The 21,081-nt window shown below is 34.4% G+C and overlaps 1 protein-coding gene across 4 annotated transcripts in view; it reads left to right on the top strand.

The window, feature by feature from the left end:
• Window positions 1-21,081, top strand: part of EPHA3 (EPH receptor A3) — a 384,770-nt gene that overhangs the window by 17,205 nt on the left and 346,484 nt on the right. For all 4 annotated transcript variants that reach the window (XM_078358560.1, XM_078358558.1, XM_002761290.6 and 1 more), the window contains exon 2: window positions 4,779-4,843. In XM_078358560.1, coding sequence (XP_078214686.1) covers window positions 4,779-4,843 — 65 coding nt within the window. The remainder of the gene's footprint in view (window positions 1-4,778; window positions 4,844-21,081) is intronic.

The following is a 21,081-nucleotide window of genomic DNA, read 5'->3' as shown; positions in this document are numbered from 1 at the left end:
TAAAAAAGTGTTTTGAAGTTAACTATTCTGCTCTACTAGGTCAGGTATTTGGGTCTTGTAATTAAATTATAAATATAATTCGGAAGCCAAAATAGAAGTGTTGTTAAATAATATTAATATATTCAGTTTACAAGAAGGGATTCTGTACAGCATATTATGAACTTATAAACTCATGGTGGTTCTAAATATATGTTATTCGATCATCACGGCGACACTGCAAGGTTCTCAGGGCAGATATATTGCTTGATAGACAATAGAAACAGAATCACAAGTAATGCTGCTAATTGTGTTTTCCTCATTTATGCTGAATAGAATATACTAAAAGTTTAATTTCTGAATAAATGCAATGAATTTAATTCATCTTCAACACTTACTTCACTGTATGGTCTAACTTATTTTGGTTTACTTGTTATTCTTTGAGTAGAAACCAAATGCTCATGTGACTAGTCCAATACTATTCTATTATTTCTTATTATCAGAAGAAACTTAAGGAGATAGTAGTTTATTAGTTGACAACCTACATTCCAGTAAGTTTTTTACTAGATGGAATCTATGTTATAACCATATCTTCTTTTCCTCACTCTGTTTACTAATGCTGAGATAAATCTATTGATTCATCTTGAAAGAAAGAAAGAAAGAAAGAAAGAAAGAAAGAAAGAAAGAAAAGAAAAGAAAAGAAAGGAATGAAGAAGAGGAACAAAGAGGAAGAGGAGGAGGGAGAGAGAACGGAAGTGTTGCTTAATTGCCCAGGCTAGAATGCAGTCTAAAATGGGTATTGAAAACCTCCCTTATACCATCAATTGTGCTTAATAACGGCCAACCAATATTTCCTTTAATCCTGTGAGTAGGTGTGATGTGGTACTGATAACAGTGCATATCTTGTTTAAAGTGGAGAGTTCTGTAAATGTTTATTAAGTTTACTTGTTCCGGACCTGAGTTCAAGTCCTGGACATCCTTATTAATTTTCTATCTTGTTGATCTATCTAATATTGATGTCGAAATCTCCCACTACTACTGTGTGGGAGTCCGAGTCTCTTTACAAGTCTTATGTATCCTGTATTGGGCATGTACACATCCAGATTCATCAGCTCTTCTTGTTGCCTTGATCCTTTTTCCATTATGTCCTCTTTTGATCTTTGTTGCTTTAAAATCCATTCCATCAGAGGTGAGAATTGCAACCTCTGCTTATTTACTTATTTATTTTTTCTCTGTTTGGTTGGCAAGTCCCCCTACATCCCTTTGTTTTGAGTCTTTATGTATCCTTGCATGTGAGATGGGTCTGGATGTAGCATACCGATGGGTTTTGGCTGTATCTTTTGATTGGGGGATTTAGTCAATTTAAATTTAGGATTACTGCCATTTGATGTTAGCTGGCTGTTTTGCCCATTAGTTGATGTAAATTCTTCATTATGGTGATGCTCTTTACTTTTTGGTATATTTTTAGAAAGGCTGATACTGGTTATTCCTTTCTATGTGTAATGCTTCTTTCAGAAGCTCTTGTAAAGCAGGCCTGGTGGTACTTGCTTGTTCACAAAAGATCTTATTTTTCCTTCACTTGTGAAGCTTAGTTTGGCTGGATATGAAATTCTGGGTTGAAAGTTCTTTTCTTTAAGGATGTTAAATATTGGCTCCTACTCTCTTCTGGCTTGTAGGGTTTCTGCTGAGAGATCTGCTGTGAGTCAGATAGGCTTCCCTTTGTGGGTAACCTGACCTTTCTGTCTGGCTACACTTACTATTTTCTCCTTCATTTCAACCCTGGTGACTCTAACGATTATGTACCTTGGGGTTGCTCTTCTTGAGAAATATCTTTGTGGTGTTCTCTGTATTTCCTGAAGTTGAATGTTGTCCTGCCTTACTAGGCTGGAAAAGTTTTCCTGAAAAGTATCCTGAAGAGTATTTTCCAGCTTGGATTCATTCTCTTCATCGCATTCAGGTACACCTATCAAACGTAGATTAGGTCTTTTCACATAGTCCCATATTTCTTGGAAACTTTGCTCATTTCTTTTTATCCTTTTTGCTCTAATCTTGTCTTCTCGTTTTATTTCATTAAGTTGGTCTTCAACCTCTGACATCCTTTCCTGTGCTTGATCAATTCAGCTGTTAAAACTTGTGCATATTTCGCGAAGTTCTCGTGTTGTGTTTTTCAACTCCGTTAATTCACTTATTTTTCTCTCTATATTGTCTATTCTTGTTAGCATTTCATCAAACCTTTTGTCAAAGTTCTTAGTTTGTTTGCATTGGGTTAGAACAAGTTCTCTTAGCTCCCAGAGGTTTCTTATCCACCTTCCGAAACCTACTTCTGTTAATGGCACACAGTCCTTCTCCATGAGGGCTTGTTCCATTGCTGATGAGGAACTGTAATCCCCTGTGGAGGGAGACGCGTTCTGATTTTGGGTAGTCTCTGCCTTTTTAGGCTGGTTTCTTCCCTTCGTTATAAATTTATCCATCTGTCGTCTTTGTAATTACCACCTTTCTAATTAGGTTTCTGAGTGGACGTCCAATTTATTGATTCCCAGCACCAGAATCTGAGCAACCCACTGCACCAGCTAAAAGAGTGGCGTTAAGTTTGACGGTGCTTTTCTGACTCTGCACCAAAAACCGCCGTGCCAAGGCACCTGCGAAACCACTGCACCAGCCACAAGAGTTGTGGCGGCGACCCGTGGGGCTCCTCTGCTGGGAATGTCCTCGTCCATGAGCAACAAAAATTTGTCTGAAAGTGTGGTGTCCTCTCGTTTCCTGTGCTTTCACTGGGAGCCACAATCCCGAGCTGCTAACGATCAGCCATCTTGGATCTCTCTCTAATGATTCATCTTAGCATATGGAGTAACATAATTTTCATTTAGTAATGTGCAATTATTATCTAAACACAATGATACCTTAAGCCATTAAACCCCTGATGCATACTGGCAAGGTCATCTCTACTATGTAAATCCCATATAAAGCTCAGACGAATTAAATGATTGTTTGACACAACTAACAACTAAATTAGGTATACCTTTTTTCAGAATGAATGTTGGTAATATTATTTAATTTAAAGGTGAGAAAGTATTTTCATAGTTTCAAAAATTTTCTCTAACACTGATCTGAAATATAATCTATAACATTGATTAATTGGTAGAGGATTTTTAATTATTTTTGAGAGATAATTGCAATATAATTAAGCACACTGTTAATTTCCAAACTGATATCCTGGGAAATAATTCAATTATGGAAATTATACTATGTAATCCATGCAGCAGCTGTCTATCTTCTGTTTTAATCTAAATACAATTACTGCTCATTAGGATTAATTTATTGAAAGAAAAATTTTTTTAATTATTAAGAAATTACAATGCAAAAGATAAAGTTTATGTTTATCTTTCACTAGCAAACCTTAAAGAATCTAACTTTGAGAATTGTATTTCTTTCATATTATAATGATCAATAGCCTTACTTATACTCACCTAATGTATTTATCATCTACCCAGGTAATCAAAATTTTAGTGCTGCTTGAAAATTTGGAAGTGTAATGTCTATCAAATGTGTAATTTATTTTTTCTAACATTTTATAAGATTAAAGTTTGCTTTGCAAAAAAAAAATAAAACTAGTTGAGATGATTTTCAAAAGGATGGTGCTTTTCATGTATCAGGGAACACTTTATTGACAACATGGGAATATGTTGTACAGTGTATGTTATTTACATTATGTTTTGGTTTGTGTGTATACGTAACCCCTGAAAATCATTCTCTTCTATTGTATTTATTGATTTTCATGGTCTGGTTCACGTTAATAATGCATGCTTAGTTTATGTAATCTTCCTTCACATCTTCCATTAGGCAATCATGAGATTCTTTTTTTTTTTAATTTAGAAGAAAGATGAGGTAAAACCATAGTTTCCATTATTTAATAGGTCAGATAGACAATCAAAGAGAACCTTTTGTTATTCATTGTATTCGAAGTGCTGTTTTATATTTTATTTTCTAAGCCATTACAAATTAATATTCTGTGTGAAAAATACACAATGTTTCATTTTCTTTTAATAATATCTTCAAAATGCAACCATATGCATGTTACATTTTACTTTTTGTCTACAAGTATTGATTAAAAGTCATTAGAACTAGCACAAATTCTGAGTAAAATCACTTAAGCCTTTGAGGAAAAATAACTGCTTTAAATGGGTAAAACTTTACACAGGTGTTATTATAAAACGTAGTTTTACTTTGATTTCTCCTCAAATTGGTAGTTGAGCTTTTGTTTGTTACATATAAGTAAATAATGAATACATTTAAAAATATACATATTACAGAGTATGTTGAGTATTAGCCAGGGACAATATGAAAGTGCCATATTAGATATAAATAAACACGTATATTGATTCACTGTGGCAACATATTTAAGAAATGAATTAATTGTGGAATCATATGTAAATTTATCAAATTTAATATTTTTAAAGTTATTTTAATATGCTAGCATTAATATTGTTTTCCATTTTGTATTTTCATTGTTTCCTCTTTAAACCTGGAATTATCATATCAGAAATTATCAGTATATTGAACATTAACCTATCCTTGTAAACAAATGCAAACAGTTTAAAAGGACACAGAAACTTTCAGTCTCTTAACATTCCCTGTGGTGTATCTTTTGTAATTCCCTTCTTTTTATACTATTTATAGCCTTATAATGAAAAGAAAATTAAGTTTTTTGAGCAACAATAACAACAGGCAATGTGAACTCAACAGAAGCAAATATAAATAATTCACTTTTATGAACTGTGTTTGTGTATTTTGTTTTCTTTTAGTCAATCTACTGGATTCAAAAACAATTCAAGGGGAGCTGGGCTGGATCTCTTATCCATCACATGGGGTGAGTTCAATAAACCATCAAAAGGAAACATTATTTTCTCCATTACCTTTCTTAGAGAGCAGATAAATTTATTGTATTCTCTAAAGGAACTCTTGTACTTCTGGTGACAAATTATATTAATAGGAGTATTCAATATGGAGTAACACAGCTTGACATTTGTGTCCAATGGAGCTAAGAATTTTGAAGACTGTATTCCTTCTGAATTTATCAGTTGCTTGAATGGACTGATTAAATAATTTAATAATTATTGGCATCATGTCAATGATCTAAGAGTGACTTTCTGTGATGTGATCAGAATAGGTAAATTAATTAGACTACATTTCAGGTAACATAGAAAGTGCGTATTTGGAGATGTAATCTCCAAAGTCATAGCCTTAATGCCAACCTTGGTAACTGCTCTTCCAAGTAGGTAGAATTTATTTGTCAACAGTATAAACCTATGTTGTCTTAATTTATTTGTTTAAAATGTCTACAATTTGCCTAGATCAGTTTAAAACTTGGAATATTATTTAGAAAAATTTGGTGCTGTCTTTAAGTTTTAAACTTTTTACATAGCTTTGGAATTTTATCAATCCGGATACAAATTGGTGCTCTGAATGACTATAATAAGCCTTTTCTGAGAGAAAATTTTTCTTCTATTTTTTAAAAAAATGGGGGTTTTACATTTGGAAATCTCTTGTCCCTACACAATTGTGTAATAAATTCCCAAGCATACCTTTTTTGTTTCTAAGTATAGCTTGTAAAATACGCAAAGTGCTATTTTAAAATATTTGTCATAGGAACAAATTTATGTATTCCTGTCCTTCTATGATAATCTCCCTTTCAAGAGATTGTAACGACTTCCACTTCGTATTGGTGCTTAGTCTTCAGATTTTTGTGACTAAATATACACACTTTAATGATACTACCAACTTCTTCACAGGCGGATGTTTTCCATCAGAGATACTTCATCTATCTGTCATCTTTGTATCTGCTTCTCTTCCTGACACACCTTGACTTTGACAAAATGCCAAAACCTAAAATCAAGTCTTCATTAGTTACTTGAGAGGAGAGAGTATGAAGTAAGCCAGGATTTGGTTTTCCAAGAGGTATAAAAGGAATCAAATGATTAGGATGAAAGCACAGGCTAGGTTGTCATAAAGAATGAATCAAAATTCAAGATTGAGCTGGAAAACTCATTTGAAACTAATCATCTAAATGTCAGGCCTTACCTTAATTTTGATTTTAGAAATTTGAATATTTCATCACTTCTTCAGTAATATACTGGAGAACCTGCTGCTTCAGGATATAAGAAAAACAAAAACTACAGCAACATTTTACTAATAGATATGTAAATGTTTATTTTTAAAAACAACAAGAAATTATCTTATATTTCACAGCAACAGCCTGGCTTATGTTTTCCTTTAAAGCAGATATAATGGTAACACATCTTTATGTATTGAAAACTGGGGAAAATGAAGTCCCGATTGTTAATCTCAAAGATGATGTGACGGAATGGAGTTGGCACTTTTACTTCCAGATCTGTGTTAGAGGTAGAGAGTGGGGTATTCTAGCACCTTGCTGGGTAAAGTGTGGCTCGGGGACAAACCAGCAACATCAACATGTGGGAGATTATTAGAAATCCAGGCCACCAGATCCTGCTCCAGACATTTTGAATCAGAATGTGCTTCTCAACAGGTGACTTTCTACCACATTATATTTGAGAAACGTTCCTCTGGATAAATTACTTCTTGACATTTCCCGTCTATGGTCCAATTTACTACCTCTTCGTTGCCTAGGAATCTCTCACAGCTTCCGCAGTCAACAGTGTTCAGTTTCTCCTTTGGTGTACTGTTGCCTGAGAGAGCTCGGACCTGTCCTCTGTAGATCTTGAAACTGTGGTTTTCCTATTTCTGATGCATAAAATATCCTAAAATATTGGTCATTCTCTTCAAGCTTATCATTATTATTTACAGGGAGAAAAGAGAACCCCCCCAAAAAAAATCAAATGATGTGACTTGTTCTGTAGTGATATGTTGTGTATATTTCCTTTAAATTCCCACATATTATGTTAACCATAATATATATAAAGGAATACATAGTGCAGATTTAGAAAATGTTATGTCACTTGGGTTTTTTTTTGAGAAATGGATCAAATTATTGGGTGAAAATACTGTATTGTAAGTTTAGGTTTTAGATTTAATAGCCTGGCATGTCAAATATTTGTGCCTTTAGATTCAATTAATTATTTTTATTACCTCATCTTTTTCATTTTTAAATGAAAAGGATAGATTAGTTTTCTGTTTTTTTTTAAGAAAAGATACTTACAACCATTGTGATCGCCTTACTGAAAGGTTTCCATAAAAAAAAGACAAGTGCTGGAATGCCGTTGAATTTGTTATTTAATTAATTAACCCTAATAACTGGCGGTGCATCTGACTGGAGGCTAAATTAAATATGACTAAACTTTAGAGAAAAAAATCATAATGGTATTATAACGTAATCACTGCAAATGCTCATTCTGATTTGTGGTAGTGGTTTTTAACAGGTTAAGTGAGTAAGAAAAGAGGCTATTTTTCTTTTGCCTCTGGAGGATATTTGGCAATGCCTGAAGTCTTCCATCACGACTGGGGACAGGAGGCACTTTGACATCTAGTCGGGCAGACAAGGGGTACTGCTAAATATCTTACAATGAATATGCCAGCCCCTAAAATAAAGAATGACCTGCTCGAAAATGACAGTGCCTACGTTGAGAACCTCTACTTAGAGAATTAGGAACTGTCCTTACTAAGATTTGGGAGACTGCCCCTCCTTCTCTAACTTCCAATCCTATTCTCATCGGAAGCTCTAAATTCCAAATCTGTTGAAATATAAATTTTAGAAGTTAAATAAGTGATCCATTTCATGAAAATCATACTCAAATTTGTAAACTGAAATTATTTGGGGATGTCATGAATAGCAATTCATTTTTCAATGAAAGAGTTTTATTTGACACTGATATTATCTGGCATGATATTTGGTGCCTTCAGCAGACAGAAGCAGACACCTTTTCTGGCCTTAAAAACTAGGAATTATGGGCTGGGCGTGGTGGCTCAAGCCTGTAATCCCAGCATTTTGGGAGGCCGTGGCGGGTGGATCACGAGGTCAAAAAATCGAGACCATCCTGGTCAACATGGTAAAACCCTGTCTCTACTTAAATTACAAAAAAAATTAGCTGGGCATGGTGGCGCGTGCCTGTAATCCCAGCTACTCGGGAGGCTGAGGCAGGAGAATTACCTGAACCCAGGAGGTGGAGGTTGCGGTGAGCCAAGATCGCACCATTGCACTCCAGCCTGGGTAACAAGAGCGAAACTCCGTCTCAAAAAACAAACAAACTAGGAATTATAATACAATTTAAATCCTTTGCTTAATTATATTCAGAAATTTAGGTGAATAATTCAATAGTTCTAATATTGATATTTGATTTTGAGAAACATCAACACATATAAAAGCTTCTAGAAATCGTTAGATTGCAACTTAGAAAAACAGTCTTTTGCTTACATGTGACTCTTAAATTGATTGTACTTAAATTGATTGATTCATTGATTGATAGTGTCAATCTATCAAGCCAACTTTTAGACTGCATATCATTACATAAATGCATTGGAGGAGAAATTTAAGAAAAGTTGAGCTACACGGTTTTCACGTAGTATAGTACTGATATCCTGATTAACTAGTCCAAAGAAATCACGAGCCATGACTTACTTAAGAAACTCCAATAAGAAGAGAGTGAGCAGTGGCAGCATTCAGGGAGTATAGAAAAACCACTGTCTGAAACGAGCAATGTCTATTTGTGGAAAATAGAAAGAAATGTCGGAATCAGCAATTGTGGAATCAAGGTTTCTTTAGGTATGTATTGATGTCTTAGCAGTGAACATGCACTTAAATGAAAACATGATTTTAGCAAATACAGAGCTTGTCAATTGCCCACCCAATATCTGTTCTTTGGATGCTCCTTGCTAATGGGAGAAAAACAGATATTGTTCAAGTTTTCACCCACCCTGGTGTTCCTGGAAAATCTCTGCGACTCCAAGGGGTGATATTGATTCATCTGAGAGCTAATCATGACCATGATAGTTGTTTTGGCATACACTGGTTGAAGCAACAAGAGGCAAAGCCAATGAGCCTGGTGCAGAATTTCAGTGATTTCTAGGAAAGGTTTTCCTCCTGACAGAGAGACAGGGAGAGGCTCAGCATTTCCTCCCTTTGGGCTCGCTCCTTGTAGGCTCAGGGTCTGCAGCAGCTGCATTTCTCTCAGGACCAGAAAGGCAGAGCCAAGTGAGCATAAGAGAAACCAGTATGTGACCGATAATCACTGAACCACTGAAGTATGTGAAGGAATGCCTCTTCTTTGTTATTTCAGCCACTCTTAGTATTTTTCATACTTTCAAATGAAAGGCATCCTGATAGGATACAAAGTTTTATCTTTGGTCGAATATTCTAATTTCTAAATGGACGTTATGGCTACAGCATAATTGTATATTATGATGTTATTTATATTTGCCAGGTTGTCTTTTTCACTGTTTTAGTAAGATGTCAACAATAATAGTAAAACAAGTTAAGAACCTTGGTTAGAATTGAGGCATATACATTTCCGTTCTGTCTCTACCACTTTTGATTATGTAATCAGATGTAAGCCAATTCATCAAAAACTGACCAGGTGGCTCACACCTGTAATCCTAGCACTTTGGGAGATGAAGGAAGGAGAATCACTTGAGGCCAGGGCTTCAAGATCAGCCTGGGCAAGCATAGAAACCCCCCCCAACCTCAATAAATAAATAAACAAATAGAAATTAGCCTGGAGTGGTGACATTCACCCATAGTTCTAGCTACTTAGAAATGTGAGGTGGGAGGATTCCTTGAGCTCAGGAATTCCTGGCTGCAGTGGGGTGTGACTGAGCCACTGCACTCTAGCCTGGGTGACAGAGACAGATTCTGTCTCTAAAAATTGTTTTTTTAATCTTGAAAAAATATTTGTCTTCACTTCTAAAAAAGGAATTAGAGTAATTCATATGTCACAGCACTTTATAGAAAATGAGACATGAGCAAACGAAATATTTCTAAGTAAGAATATATATATATGTTACATATATATATATATATATATATATATATATATATCATGTGAAAGAGCCATATAAATATCATTTCTTATTCTAAAACAGACAAGCTTTGAGGTTCTCCCATTTTAATCCAAACTCTTTTGCTAAATTCATTTACATGTCTCCTAAAACTCAGTCTACACTTGGTGTCTTCAATTTGGACTGGGGAGAAGGAAAATTGGCACAACTGTGTACGTCCAAGGAGGCGCCACTTCTCAATTCAGAGCCTCTGACGCCACTGGATTCCTATTCCATCTAATCCGCGCAGACAAAAGTTTGCATACAATCTTGTTGCAAAAGTTGGTTTTGGACTGTGAATTTTAACCCAGTATTAATAGACTTAAACACATCTTTACCAGTCAAAATAAGAACCATTACAATAATCACATTTTTACCAATGAGAGATAAGTTTGTTTATTCCCATAAAATGAAAGTTGGTGCTTCCGGATTCAGTGAATTCTTGGAAAGCATTTTCCGCTTCATTCTACTGTGGAAGCGATTTCCCTGCAAAAAATTCTCAAGATACTTGAAGAAGTTGTAGTTGGTTAGTGAGAGGTCAGGTGAATATGATAGATGAGGCAAACCTTTGTAGCCCAATTTGTTCAACTTTTGAAGCATTGGATGTGCAGCCTGCTATTGGGCACTGTCATGGATGAGAACTGGACCCTTTTGTTGATCAATGTCAGCTGCAGTCACTGCAGTTTTCAGGGCTTCTCATCGATTAGCTGCTGAGAATTCCTTTCACCAGGATTCAGAGAGCTGTAGTGGATCAGACCAGCAGCAGACCACCAAACAGTGACTGTGACTCTCTTGGTGCAAGTTTGGCTTTGGGAAGTGCTTTGGAGCCTCTTCTTGGTCCAGCCACTGAGCTGGTCATCACCAGTTGTATAAAATGCACTTTTCATCGCATATTACAATCTGATCAAGAAATGGTTCATTGTTTTGTGGAATAAGCAAATGACAGTTCAAACAACAGGTTTTGTGGTTTTTTTTTTTAACTTTTGCTCAACTCATGAGGCACCACTTTTCGTATTTTTTCACCACTCCAATTTGCTTCAAATGCTGGACGACCACAGGATGGTCAGCATTTTCTTCGGCAACCTGTTGTGTAGTCGTAAAAGGATCAGCTTCGATGATGGCTCTCAGTTGGCCTTTGTCAACTTCCGATGGCCGGCCACTACACTCCTTATCTTCAAGGCTCTGGCCTCCTGTGCAAAACTTCTCAAACCACCACTGCACTGCACCTTCACCAGCAATTCCTGAGCCAAACGTGTTGGTGTCGTGAGCTGTCTCCATTGCTTTACAACCCTTTTTGAACATCAGTAAGAAAATCGCTAGAATTTGCTTTTGGTCTAACATCTTTTCCATAGTCTAAAATAAAGATAAAATAAATAGCAGATAAGTCATTTCAAAAAAAAGCAAAGTGAGAAAATGTGCATTAAAATGATGTATATTTCACACTTATTTCAGAATGTATTCCAATATCAAATGGCAAATTTCAACAATGCAAAAATGGCAATTACTTTTGAACCAACTTAAACATTGAAGCCGTTTAAATATGTTAATTGGGTATATGGTTTATTTATAAATGATCGTGATTAGAATGTTCTCAGATACTGATATTTCAGATTTAAAGTCAAATATCACTTCTTCATAGAGCCCTCCTGACCTTTTCACAAGCTACCCTCCTGCCTCACCACCTCCTAAATGACTCTTACCCCTATACCAGCACATAACACCTGACAAGCTCATGTACCTCTTATGGGTGTTCTCTGTTGTGTATTCACAGCTTGCAGTTATACATTAATGCGATCATTTGATTGTCTTTATTCTGTCCAGGAAACTGTAAGCTCTGTGAGGCCAATCCCCATTTCATGAAACCCCCCTTGATTCTCAGCATTTGCTGTCCCTATATTAATTGCCCATTAATTACAATTATCTAAAAATGAATAATAAAAGCTTTCCCAAATAAGAAAGCTAACACTGATGTTTTTGCGTTTTTTGAAAAGAATTGATTATTTACATTACATCATTTGAAATAATGTCTTTTAGGAATTTCATTGTCTCTTTTAGTGGCATAAAACTGAGTACAATTCTTATGTATAAACACATATATATTGTATAATCTATATATAATATATCAATATTAAATATATTATGTTGTCTTTTGTGCTAGCAGACATATTTAGTTAAACGTATCTAGGAAATAGAACTGGCCTGTGAATGGAAGATTAACTGAAAAAAGAACTACATAGAGATAGCTTCATATTAAAAATTATGTTGATTGTTTTCAAGGGGAAAAAGTGAGAATCCTGTAAATAAATCCCATTGAGCAAATCACAGAACTGTTTAAAATGAATAAGTATGGAGAGGAATTAAAATAATAAAGATACTTTATAAAATAAGTCATTACTTTTCTACTTTACAGTATGATGTTATTTGTCTATAAAATTAGAATGATTGGCATTTGGGAAGCTCAGATTCTAAAAGTATTACCAGCTAGATTTCTGATTTTCACTTTGTGAATCGGGTTTCAAATGCAGAAAGGATATTTTGACAACTGGCTGTCAACAATAACCACCTGGGATTCTGCCTTTATGAATCACAGTCGAGGCTCTGCTTCATATGCTGAATGATCAGTCCAGGAAAATCAAAATTTTTGACACATGTGGTATGTGATTCTTGGTCACTTGAAATTTTTCTGGCTCGACTCCATTTTATGTATGTCACTTTCACCTATTATGCTGACCTTTTAAGGGGAGATGGCTGATTAAATTAGAAAAACGTGGCAAAAATCTTACCGATTTTTTTAACCTCTTCTTGAAACAAAATGCACTCTTAAAAAAGGGGGAAATGTGGACAAGTGCTAGAAATCAGCTAAGTTAGAATGTATTCTAGCAAGATTTAATTTATAAAAAGGAAAATGTTACCTTGGTGCTTTAAAAAAATAGAGGTGATTTTTCTGTTGCTGACATTATGTCTCTGTGTGAATTCTGTTCTCTTAATCAAAAAAGGTGTTTATGTTTAGGAAGACTGGGTTAGAATTTTTAAAATACAGCATGTACTATATTTTGTTTATTTTAATTTGACGTAAGCTTAGTGGGATTTAAAATAAAGGAGACTTCAAACATAATCGCATGGGTTTTACTTCCTCCAGCTTTACTCATACATTCACCTGTGCTTTCTGATCATTGCCCAACATGTACTAACAATAAAGTTAAATAAAAAGCTAAGATGTCATCAAATAATTTTAATTTCTATTTTGAGTGTTTAAAACTTTCAAATATTTGCTATAATGATTCTTTATTTGCTTTTTAAAGTAGCTTTAAAAATTTCAAATCAAAGACAAAATTCTGCCTCTGGTAGTTTCTCATATTGATAACATTTTTTTCTTTAAAACAAATAACTTTTTCACTAAGCTCTGTTTTGTTGTGCAACTTCAGATGAGAACATTTTCCGGTCAAATATGTGTAGTTATTAAAATAAAAGTCACCAAAAATATAGGTATCATAATTTTAAAAGAATGGCTTTCCTATTCAATTCGTTATATATTAAATGTGTTGAAACATGCAAAATAGTGTATGGCACACTGAATAGCTTTGTGCATTACTAAGAAATGTCCTGTTCCTTTAATATTTTATACAGTATATTCAGACTAAATATTATGTTTTCAAGCTTCCAAGAGTTCTTTTCTATGAAGAATGTAAAAATAAGATAAATACCTTAATGAAAAGGAGTTTCAACTGTATCATTCCATTAAGCATAAAACAAGAATTTATAAAAAATAATTCACACAAAAGCTTTGCTTGTTTAAAATATTGTCTCCTTTATTACAATTTTTACTTATTTTGACCCTAGGCTTATTACACTCTGGTGCTTCATTTTTTTTGAAAGATTAAAAAAAGAAATTGAATTGAGTCTACAAAAACTATGGTGTAATATACTTTTTATATAAGTCCCATGTCCCAAATGATAGTCATTGAGCCTGAGAATGCCTAATGGCTATGATATGTACACTATGAACCACTGCAAGTGTTCCTGCATCCTTAACAGCTTACAGATTACCATCACTTTTTTCCTGCTCAGTTGATTGAGGAATTATTATATAAATCAAAATATTACCAATGTAGTATCTGCGATTCCTTGGTAGTTGCTAAAATCATTCATCTCCATTACATGTGACATAAGAAGAAAAATGTCAAAGGGTCTGATACAGTTGGATTTTTCTGAGTATGCCTAAGTTTACACATTATTTTTATTAATTCTGTGTCTAAGGTAGTTTGATATATATAAACTAACAGATCAAAATTGTTACTCTTTAACTTGTATACAATAGTTGTTAGAAATGCAAAATTCTGTGTCCCTATCACTACCTGTTGGGTTAGAAACCCTGGGGATGGGGCCTGGCAATAGGCTTTTTAATAGGCTGTCCATGGGATTCTGGTGCTCCTCAAGTTTTGGGGCCACTGTGTTAGAAAACCATTATCTGGTGTAATGAGGCACACAGAACTTACTAAGATATTCAGCTGCTGCTTTATTCAGGGCTGTAGTTCATCTCAACCTCTACATGCAGCACTGTGTGTGATTCATCATGAATATAACTATGGGTATTTTCAAATATTGGATTTTACAGTAAACGCACAGCAGGAGAAAAGACGTGTTTCTTTGGCAACTTGGGAAATCTATTCTCGAAAATTTGTCATAGAAATTTGTTTCCAAGTCATCAGATTTCTCTCATGTAATCTCGGAATTTAGTTTAAACGGCATGTAGTATCTTCAATATTTACAGATACCTATAGAGTATTTGTATGTCTGAAATCCACTGCTCATGATAAAAGATCACAGTAAAACCCGAAGACAAAAAACAATGAATTAAGTGATAGGAAAATGAGAATACAGAATTTGAAAGCCCCTGTCAGGTAGTTACTAGAACATCAGGTTGTCTGAGAAATGACTATTAGCTGTCCGTACAAATTTACTAGGACCAGATTGTGATTAAATTTATGTGCCACCCTAAAACACATCAGTCAAAGACAACATTTTAAGCAGATAATCAGGGAGGACAGTGCAATTGGAGAACAAATAAGAGTCAGAAAGAGCACTGTAAAAGTTCCCTTTACAGGTTAAAGGGACTTAGAATGGGCCTCCTAGTTTTTGGGGTATATAGATCTTGATGATTTAGCATAAAGTAGAACTTGTATAATTTTGTTAAGACTCCAGAAAGGGATATTCTTTAAAATCAAATCTTCTTTGTGTTCTTTTCATTTTTATTGATTAATTATATTATAATTAGTTATATTTATAATAAAGGCACAGAACAAAGAGAAGTCATATTTGGAAAACTGAGTAACTTGTAGGACCTATAGAGGACTCAGTGAAATTGAAAATTATCTAGTAAATGAAGGAAGACAAAACAAACAAAGAAAAAAGTGTGTGCTGGGGACAGAAGGTTCTCTCACAGCAGAAGTGCTTACATGTCCCTTCTGTATGGTAGTCAATATTCTTTTGGGCATAAGGTTAAGAATAAGCTCATCTTTATAAGAATAAGCTCATCTTTATACGACTACCTCCTTTCTCAACATGACGTGACAAGGTCAAGAATCCAGCAATCAGAGAAACAGTGTAGCCTGTTCAAGAAGGGAGGGGGGAATGCCATGTTTTAAAAGAATTTTAGCCATTTGTGATGGTCTACACTTGGATACTGTTTCATGCCATGGAATCTCAAGAAAACTGATAGCCACACACTTCATAGGTTTACTCAAAAGTCTTCAATAGGATTTAAATCTTGTGGGTGATAGGAGTTAATTTGGTAAACTGTGCTTGTCCAGAAATTCCCTGAATCCATATGTAATCTGTATCCTTAATATTGGACAGATGTATAAGGTAGTCATTTTTAAGTTGAATTAGTAATACAATTTCAATAGAAATTTGCCTGTCCTGATTACTGAAAAGGCAGCAAATAAGCCATAAAAACATTATCTGTAGAATTCTATGAAAACGTTTGCTGATGGAGCTGCTTCACGTTTCCATTAACGGCAGCAAAATTGTACCCTATTTAGAGCAGGAAAATATATTAGAACAAGTAATCAAATTTTAGAGGTGGCAGAAGCAGCAGCAACTATCGTCTAGTGCAATATTCTAATTACACAGACAAGCAATTGAGGCTTAAATAGGCTCAGTGACTTGATGAAGGTCACATCATTGCCTTCTGGGTCTGGGTTCAGTGCTCTTTTCATTTCTGCCCTCTGTCTCGGTCTGTAGACAGTGCCAAGAAAGGACTTAGATTATGTGATTTAATATTTATCCAATTATACTTCATAGAATTTCAAGACCACTTCACCTGAGTGTCCTGTGTCGCAGCACCCAAGATAACATCCAAATCTTGAGACACAGCAGACAAAATAGAACTACTTTCCTCAGCAGGGGAAAAATGCTGATCTTTCATAAGCGCAAGAGAAAAATCAGGTTGTAGAGGATAATTATTAGCTTTCCATTCTCGTGAATGTGTATTCCTTCATCATAACTTGATTTATGATCCAGGGACTGAGCTGTCACTTGATGACTAAAGGTTCTTAACTAATTTTCTGACAACTAGAAATTGATTTTAGCTTGAATTCAATTATTAATCTAAACCTGCTTGCATTGAAAGAGTACATTTCAGTGTTACATTGTAACTAAAAACAAATATCACATAGTTTCAATTTCTGTGTAAACCAATTAATTTTTAGAGATCTTTAAAAACAGTACATCATTTTTGTACAACTAGTCTTAAAACAGAAGGATTAGATATGTTATCTTCTAGCCAGTAAATCCTCAAGATTTACAATATCTCTAAATTGTTGGCTTTATTTTGTGCTTTATGAAGTGCTAAAGTAATCATTAATTTTTTATTGGATTCTTTTCACAGAAATATATGATGTTCATAGTAGCTTTTAAAACAATTTAATAATATAAATTAGAGTAACAGGTTAGTCCTTCAACAAATTTTAGAGACTAAAATATAAAACAGAACAAAAGAGTTTTATAATCCCCAGGGAAACCTTTTTGGTGAAATTTGCTTTCGTGATTATCTCTTCGAAAATAAACACTTCTATTTTCTGAAATAAGTGAATCTGATTCAAAGAAAAGTTTAGGAGTGGCAAATATTTAGGAGAGGGTTCAGGGTATCAGCCTTATTTCAGAGTGAAAGTATATGAGATAATATTAGTTTCTGGAACCTATTGAATCTTGAATAGGTTATGTGGCATATAAGGGGTTTGTAGAATCTTTAGTATATTGAAATTTGTTCACTCTGTTGTTCAATAACTGCTTTAGCTCCTGCTATGTACTAGGTTCTATTGTTGGCAAGAGAGATGCAAACAATGCAATAGCTAATATTTCTCCAGTGGTCTATATAGTATTACTAGTGATTTTGAGATATCATTTCATTTAATCTCTACAACAATCCCATGAAGTTTTACAAGAGAGAAGAGCAAGGCCAAAGGAAATTAAATACATTGAACAGATTAAATACATTCACAAATCCAGTAAGTAAAAACATCAGGAATGGAAACTGTTGTTTTCTGAGTGCATGGGGAATCAGAAACCAGATTTGTGATTCCCCATGCAATGCACGTCACCACTGCTTTATACTATATCTTGTAAGAGAAGTAAACTATTTCCCAGGAAAGCTTAAAGCTTAGTGGGAAATACCAATACATAAACCAGCAACTATATACAATGGCAGTCATGAATGAAAGTACACAATAGATATGGTAATATTACAAGGAGTATGTCATCAACTCTGCTTGGAAGGAGTCAGTGATGATTATGGCAGAATATTGCGGCACGTTAAAGTTAAGTAGGAATTCATCAAGTATACATGACTGTGCCCCCCCCACACAAAGCACATACTGAACAACCTTACGTGTTCAGAGAGAATCATAGCCCATGTATTCTGAAAATAGAGTAGAAAATGTGTAAGTGATAAAATTTCTGAAAGTAAAAAGAAAATAAATGAGAGTTAGAGTAATAGACTGGATAATGAAGAGCCTCATACATTATGCCAAGGGTTTGGGTTCTATCTTAATGCAAAATTGTTAAGAAGTCTGGGAATCAGGGAATTACTCCATGGACTTAGACTGGAGGTGCAAAGATCAGAACGTCTACCAAAGTCATCAGAGAAAGAGGTCTAACAAGGTACGGAAAGGAGGTTACAGATACCAGGTGACTCATGCTACTGTTCTCTAAGAAAGGGAGTCAACTGGCCAGAAAGGAGGTAGCTAATTCCAGGCTAATTTCCATGGTTTCATAGGTGATTGATGATAAGTGATGCCTGTCTTTGTTTCTCCTAGATCAGTGTTTCCTAAGCTCTAGAGTACATCAGACCACCTGCAGGATACCACTCTTAGAATTATGATTACCTTGCTAATGGTGCTTGCCCAAGGATCACACTTAAAGAACCAATGTGCTACATTAATATTAAGGGTTTAGCCTACAAATAAATTTAAATGGTTTGGGTTTTTGAAAGTTTAAAGGACAGAACTTAAATGAATTTTGAAAAAGAGATGTGATTTATTACATATACATATATACACACACATACATCTAGGCATGAAAATATCTATGTAGATGTCTACATATATATCTGCATCTATAACACATATTCTAACACACTCGGTGGTATTTCCTGTGCTATTTCAATATGTGAAAGTGTTTCATGGCCCCCTTATTATGAATAATTTCTAAATTGCTGGAAATTTACAAGCTATAAATATGAAATTTTTATACAGATTCTTCCAGGCAGTTGAAGAAATTCATATACTGTACTTTTAAAGTTTTGGCAGATTCAATTATAGGAATTTGGCAGTAGAGGATATATAGAAGCTAAAAGTAATATTTTTTTCTAAATATTAATTTTATATTGTATGCTACTTACTATCAAAAACTGGTAGTTTCTTAAAAAATTATAAAATGTGCTCATAATATTTGGTTGACAAAAAGGAGGTAAATTATGAAATGAAACATGAAATTTAAATAGAATTTTAAACATTAATAACCTTAGGAAATGTCTACCGTATCACTTTTTCCCCAATGTTCAATTTCCTTTGAAAAGCACTGAAATGATAGATGTAACGTTTGTGAAAATTATGATTCTTATTAGAAACATTGGTATATATTTACCAGAATGTTTAAATGGGAGAGAAAAAATTGTTTAATCTGTCACAAGATCAGGGAATGTTCCATAGGAAGTGGCTAGAAGTAAACAGAGCATGAAACCCCTTAATGCACTTATAAATCAGTGAGCTAATATTTGTGGCCATAGGCCTGCTTTAAACACACAAGAAAACCTTCATGAGTATTAACATTAATTGCATCCCAAATGTTTACAGTAAGGTAAAAGCATGTTTTAATTGTTAAATTGTTGGGCCTTTATTCAAAATGGATATAAACTGTTACTTACATTAACTTGCTTTTAGAGCACATCCTCAGGAAAGAGAGACTTTGAACTGTCATCTTAGAAGAACAGGGTATCTCTCATCAAATACTGTGGCCACAGTACAGCACAAAAAGAGGATTTTTAATATGTAAAGGGTGGCCATTTCTTTAAATTACACAGACTTCATTTTTATTCTTATAATTGTTTGGAATTTCAGATTGATTTAGACCAGAGATCCATCAAATCTTTCAATAACCTCACCCAGTACAGGTAGACTTTATGCCTTTTCAAAAAAGAGCATAGATCCACCGCAGTGGTAAATATTGTATTCAAAAAATTAAAATGACTTAATAGTTAACTAGCTGTAACATGTTTAGCAATAGAATGGGGTAACCCTCTTTTAACCTTTTAGGTAATTATTAAATGTCTCAATATGAAAGAATCTAAATATTATTTATAGAATATTCTATAAAATATAACTAATGGAAAAATGAGAGGGTTGCCTGTATAAGAGGGCCCATAACATTATGTTTAATAAAATCCTTAAATACTGAATTCTCAATGATAGCTACATAGTTTGGGAAAAAAGAGTTAAATTGTTTTTAATGAGACTAGGGTTTTCTTTATTTTTCTAATAATACTTTTTTCTTTCTTTTGGAGTATGCAATGCAGCCAGTCTGTAATCAATAATTCATATTAAATAGGAAGCTGTCATGTTAATTAATATAACCCAAACTGTAAAACTAAGTGGATTTGAAAGATCTCGTTTTCACTTGATTCTAGGTGGTAGAGAATCCGTCATTAGCCGTGTATAAACGCTTTTTCCACTAGATATTTCAAAGACAAAAGAAAACTAGGAACAATTTTACCCACGGGGAGCAAGTATAGTAGTGGGTTTTGTCTTGTTCTTGCAATACAGGTATCAAAGTCAAAAAAATATATGGTCTATAATGGTTGGACATTTCATTCTAGCTGTCAATTATTTCATGTATAACACCAGTTTAAAAAACATTAGTGTTTGCTGAGAATGATGGTTTCCAGTTTCATCCATGTCCCTGCAAAGGATATGAACTCATCTTTTTTTATGGCTGCATAGTATTCCATGGCGCATATGTGCCACAGTTTCTTTATCCCGTCTATCATTGATGGGCATTTGGTTCAGTGAACTGGCACAAAACCAAACACTGAATGTTCTCACTCATAAGTGAGTGTTGAACAATGAGAACACACAAACACAGGAAGGGGGACATCACATACTGGGGCCTGAGGGGTGTGGAGCTATGGGAGGAATAGCAGGGGATGGGGCATTGGGGAGGGATAGCATTAGGAGAAATACCTAATACAGATGACGGGGCCATGGATGTAGCAAACCACCGCCATGACATCTGTATGCCTATGTAACAAACCTGCAGGATCTGCACATGTACCCCAGAACTTAAAATATAATAAATGATAGATAGATAGATAGATAGATAGATAGATAGATAGATAGATAGATAGATAGATAATTTCTTGTTTGGGGATTATTCAAGATACACAGGAGCATAGCAAAGATAGTACACAGTTGCCATTTCCTCCACCCTATCTCATAATGTTAAAATCTTACATTGACTGTGGTACAGTGTCAAAACTAAGAAAATGTATGTGTGTACATTACTACAAAGTACAGACCTTATTCTGATTTCACCATATTTTCCAGT

The sequence above is a fragment of the Callithrix jacchus genome, chromosome 21 (assembly GCF_049354715.1).
Source record: "Callithrix jacchus isolate 240 chromosome 21, calJac240_pri, whole genome shotgun sequence".
Classification (NCBI taxonomy): Eukaryota; Metazoa; Chordata; class Mammalia; order Primates; family Cebidae; genus Callithrix; species Callithrix jacchus.
The sequence above is the reverse complement of the archived record's forward strand: the minus strand, read 5'-3'. Positions and strand labels throughout refer to the sequence as shown.